This window comes from Physeter macrocephalus, chromosome 11 (assembly GCF_002837175.3).
Source record: "Physeter macrocephalus isolate SW-GA chromosome 11, ASM283717v5, whole genome shotgun sequence".
In the NCBI taxonomy this organism is placed as follows: domain Eukaryota; kingdom Metazoa; phylum Chordata; class Mammalia; order Artiodactyla; family Physeteridae; genus Physeter; species Physeter macrocephalus.
In genome coordinates this window covers 167,289,944-167,293,485 of record NC_041224.1, presented here as the reverse complement: position 1 = coordinate 167,293,485, position 3,542 = coordinate 167,289,944, and the positions used below count along the sequence as shown (strand labels likewise).

Sequence of the window (3,542 nt, the reverse complement as noted above, 5' to 3'; positions counted from 1 at the left end):
CTAAGATTTACTGCCTGTCTGTTGCCTTACTCGTATTTCATTTAATCATATGCCCCCATGCAGCTGCTCTTCTTGCTTCATCTTACGTAAGAGGAGACTCAGGCTCATAAAGCTAAGTGACTCCACCAAGGTGAAAGCTGAACGGGGACTAGGATAGAGACTGCAAGCCTGCTCCTCTTTCTCGTTCTGCCACGTACTGGCAGGTGGTAGAAGCGCCCGGAGACGTTCGGGGAGGTCCATAGTAGGCCACGAACTGCCCTGCTCCCTTGGCCTTGGACATCCACCTCCCCTTCGATAAAGTGCTCCAGTGGGTGAGGCCGAAGGAGAGGCAGCGAACGGATAAACGCGAAGGCTGAACTCTGACCCTGAACTTGGGCCGACTAGGAAAGGCTCGCTCCGCCCTCCCCCAACATTACGGCGGCTGCGTCAGCGAGCTGCGGCCCACACTCAACATGGCGGCGGCGGCGCCAGCGGCCTCCTGCCCTTCTCCATCATGGCGGCAACCGGAACCGCCTCCGTGGGCGCCGAGGTCACGTGACCCACACAATGGCTGAGCACCTACTTCAGGCTTCCCGGCAACGCCAAGTGAAAGCCATGACGGCCGCCGCGGGTTCGGCGGGCCAAGCCGCGGTGCCCCTGCTGCTGTGCGCGCTGCTGGCGCCCGGCGGCGCGTACGTGCTCGACGACTCCGATGGGCTAGGCCGGGAGTTCGACGGCATCGGAGCGGTCAGCGGCGGCGGGGTGAGCAGCTGGGGGTGGGACGCGCGGATAGCGTCAGGGGACCGCTCCGTCTCGCCCCACAAGCCCCCGCGGCGTAGCCCAGCGTTTCGACGCTCTCCTGTCGCGGCCCGGCTCCCGGCGGGCGCCCTTCGCCTGGCTGTCCAGACCCGCCGGCCGCGGGCCTGGAACCTGCGTTTGCTGTTTTAAAATGAACCTGTAGAGCCAGTTAGATTGAAAAGATCCGGGGGTCCACCAAGTAAGTGACAGGTCTAGATAGTGACAAGGCTGGGGCTCAAACCCTTCCTTTCCCTGAGCAGCGGGGCCTGGGGGGCGGGGGTTTCTGCGCCTTGTAGAGGGCACTCTGGGAGGGTCGCTCCAGAGACGGCCAGGGAGCCGAGGAGCAACCGTCTGCTGAAGAGGATGCCCCAGTGGGATGCTCTGGCTGTGCCTCTTTTTTTTTTTTTTTTTTTTTTAGCGGTACGCGGGCCTCTCAGTGTTGTGGCCTCTTCCATTGCGGAGCACAGGCTCCGGACGCGCAGGCTCAGCGGCCATGGCTCACGGGCCTAGCCGCTCCGCGGCATGTGGGATCTTCCCGGACCGGGGCATGAGCCTGTGTTCCCTGAATCGGCAGGCGGACTCTGAACCACTGCGCCACCAGGGAAGCCCTGTGCCTCTTTTTTAGGGAGGGGGGTCGGGGAGTCCTGGACCAGTACTGCAGGATGCGGTTGCCCTCTTTCAAAGGGTCAAGTACCGGTTAAGTTTTCGTTTGGAGGCACATCAGGTATCTCAAGGCCTCTTTAGGAAGGTGAGAGGCTAGAAACTGTCTGGGACTTTTTTTTTTCCTTTTTTTAACGGCAGACTACACCAGTATCAACTGATAGTTTAGTATTGTTTACTGTTGGAGGATTGTTTTTCCCTCGAATGGCAAAGGCCTAAGGGGGTGAGTTGCCCTCTGGAAGGGGAAGTGTCTTATTGGTGGCTATTTATGTGTGTGAGGAGAGGGAAACGATGGGTCACCAGTCTAGATAGTGACTCACCACCATTAAGATACATAAGAATCACCTGGTCCGTTTGTTTAATTGCAGACTGGCCTCCCCGCCAGCTTCCATTCTGACTTTACAGTTCTGGAGTGGGGCATGAGAATCTGCTTTTTAACAAATGCGCCAGTGGCTTCTCATACTAAATGTTGAGAGAACTATTTTCCTGATTCACGGATCTCTGGAGCAAGCGGTTTTTTGGTGTTTTTTTTTTTTTTTTTTTTTTTTGTGGTATGCGGGCCTCCCTCTGCTGCGGCCTCTCCCGTTGCGGAGCACAGGCTCCGGACGCGCAGGCCCAGCGGCCATGGCTCACGGGCCCAGCCGTTCCGCGGCATGTGGGATCCTCCCAGACCGGGGCGCGAACCCGGTTCCCCTGCATGGGCAGGCGGACGCGCAACCACTGCGCCACCAGGGAAGCCCGGTTTTTTGTTTTTTAAAGAAAATTTTAATTAAAAGATAGTTTTAGATTTACAGAAAAGTTGCCAAGACAATACAGAGTTCTCATATACCCTGTAGCCAGTTTTCTCCTGTTATCAGCATCCCACATTAGTACGGGATATTTGTCCCAACCAATATTGATTACGTTAATGAAAGTCTGTACTTCCTTTCATATTTCCTTAGTTGTTACCTAATGCTCTTTTTCGGTTTCAGGATCCCATCCAGGATACTAATTGCATTTAATTGGCATGTCTCTTTAGTCTTTTTTAGGCTGTGTCACTTGGGATAAGTTCATATTATCTGGGCATTCTAAAATACTTATGTTAAGGGAGACATGAGGGCCATTCCAGCTTAATGCAAAATTTGTGTGGGCACAGCTGGTAATTTCCTTAGTTCCCTAGTCATGCTGATGGGTGGCTCCTAGGCCTGGGAGTTTGCCTCAGTAGCGTGATTGTTCTTGGCTCCTAACAATTTACTTAGTCCTGTCTCATGCTCTTCGTAACCATTGTCTTGTCTTTGTTTTATCCCCTTGTGTTTATAGCTTTTGGGTCCATGGGGTTTATGGTGGCAGATCTTTGGGTGAGAAGGATTTTCTTTTTTGTACCCCAGATCATAGCTAGAACTGATTTTATTTGAAAATGGTAAGGCAGAACTCTTGAACTGGTTGAATGGGTTGTTTGTTGGGTTGAGTCAGATTGGTGCTTGTATCCTTAGATGCAATTCAGAACCAGCTTGAATGCTTGCTTGCTGGGTGGATGTTTTGGGCTGGTCTCAGCCTATTGATCACCAGTGCTGTGGAGGGACTGGCCCTTGTGCTTTTTTTTTTTTTTTTTTCTTTAACGTTTTTATCGGAGTATAACTGCTTTACAATGGTGTGTTAGTTTCTGCTTTATAACAAAGTGAATCAGTTATACATATACATATATCCCCATATCTCTTGCCTCTTGCGTCTCCCTCCCTATCCCACCCTTCTAGCTGGTCACAAAGCACCAAGCTGATCTCCCTGTGCTATGCGGCTACTTCCCACTAGCTATCTGTTTTACATTTGATAGTATATCTATATGTCCATGCCACCCTCTCACTTTGTCCCAGTTTATCCTTCCCTCTCTCCATGTCCTCAAGTCCATTCTCTAGTAGGTCTGCGTCTTTATTCCCGTCTTGCCCCTAGGTTCTTCATGACCATTTTTTTCTTTTTTTAGATTCCATATATATGTGTTAGCATACGGTATTTGTTTTTCTCTTTCTGACTTACTTCACTCTGTATGACAGACTCTAGGTCCATCCACCTCACTACAAATAACTCAATTTCATTTCTTTTTATGGCTGAGTAATATTCCATTGTATATA

General features: G+C 51.4%; 1 protein-coding gene across 2 annotated transcripts in view; it reads left to right on the top strand.

Moving 5' to 3' along the window:
* The first annotated feature begins 528 nt into the window (after positions 1–528).
* GALC (galactosylceramidase) overlaps positions 529–3,542 on the top strand; it is a 67,403-nt gene continuing 64,389 nt past the window's right edge. For both annotated transcript variants that reach the window (XR_003682126.1, XM_028496287.2), the window contains exon 1: positions 529–741. Coding sequence is in view for 1 of the 2 variants with exons in the window: in XM_028496287.2 (XP_028352088.1) it covers positions 547–741 (195 nt within the window). In the remaining variant the exon portion in view is untranslated. The remainder of the gene's footprint in view (positions 742–3,542) is intronic.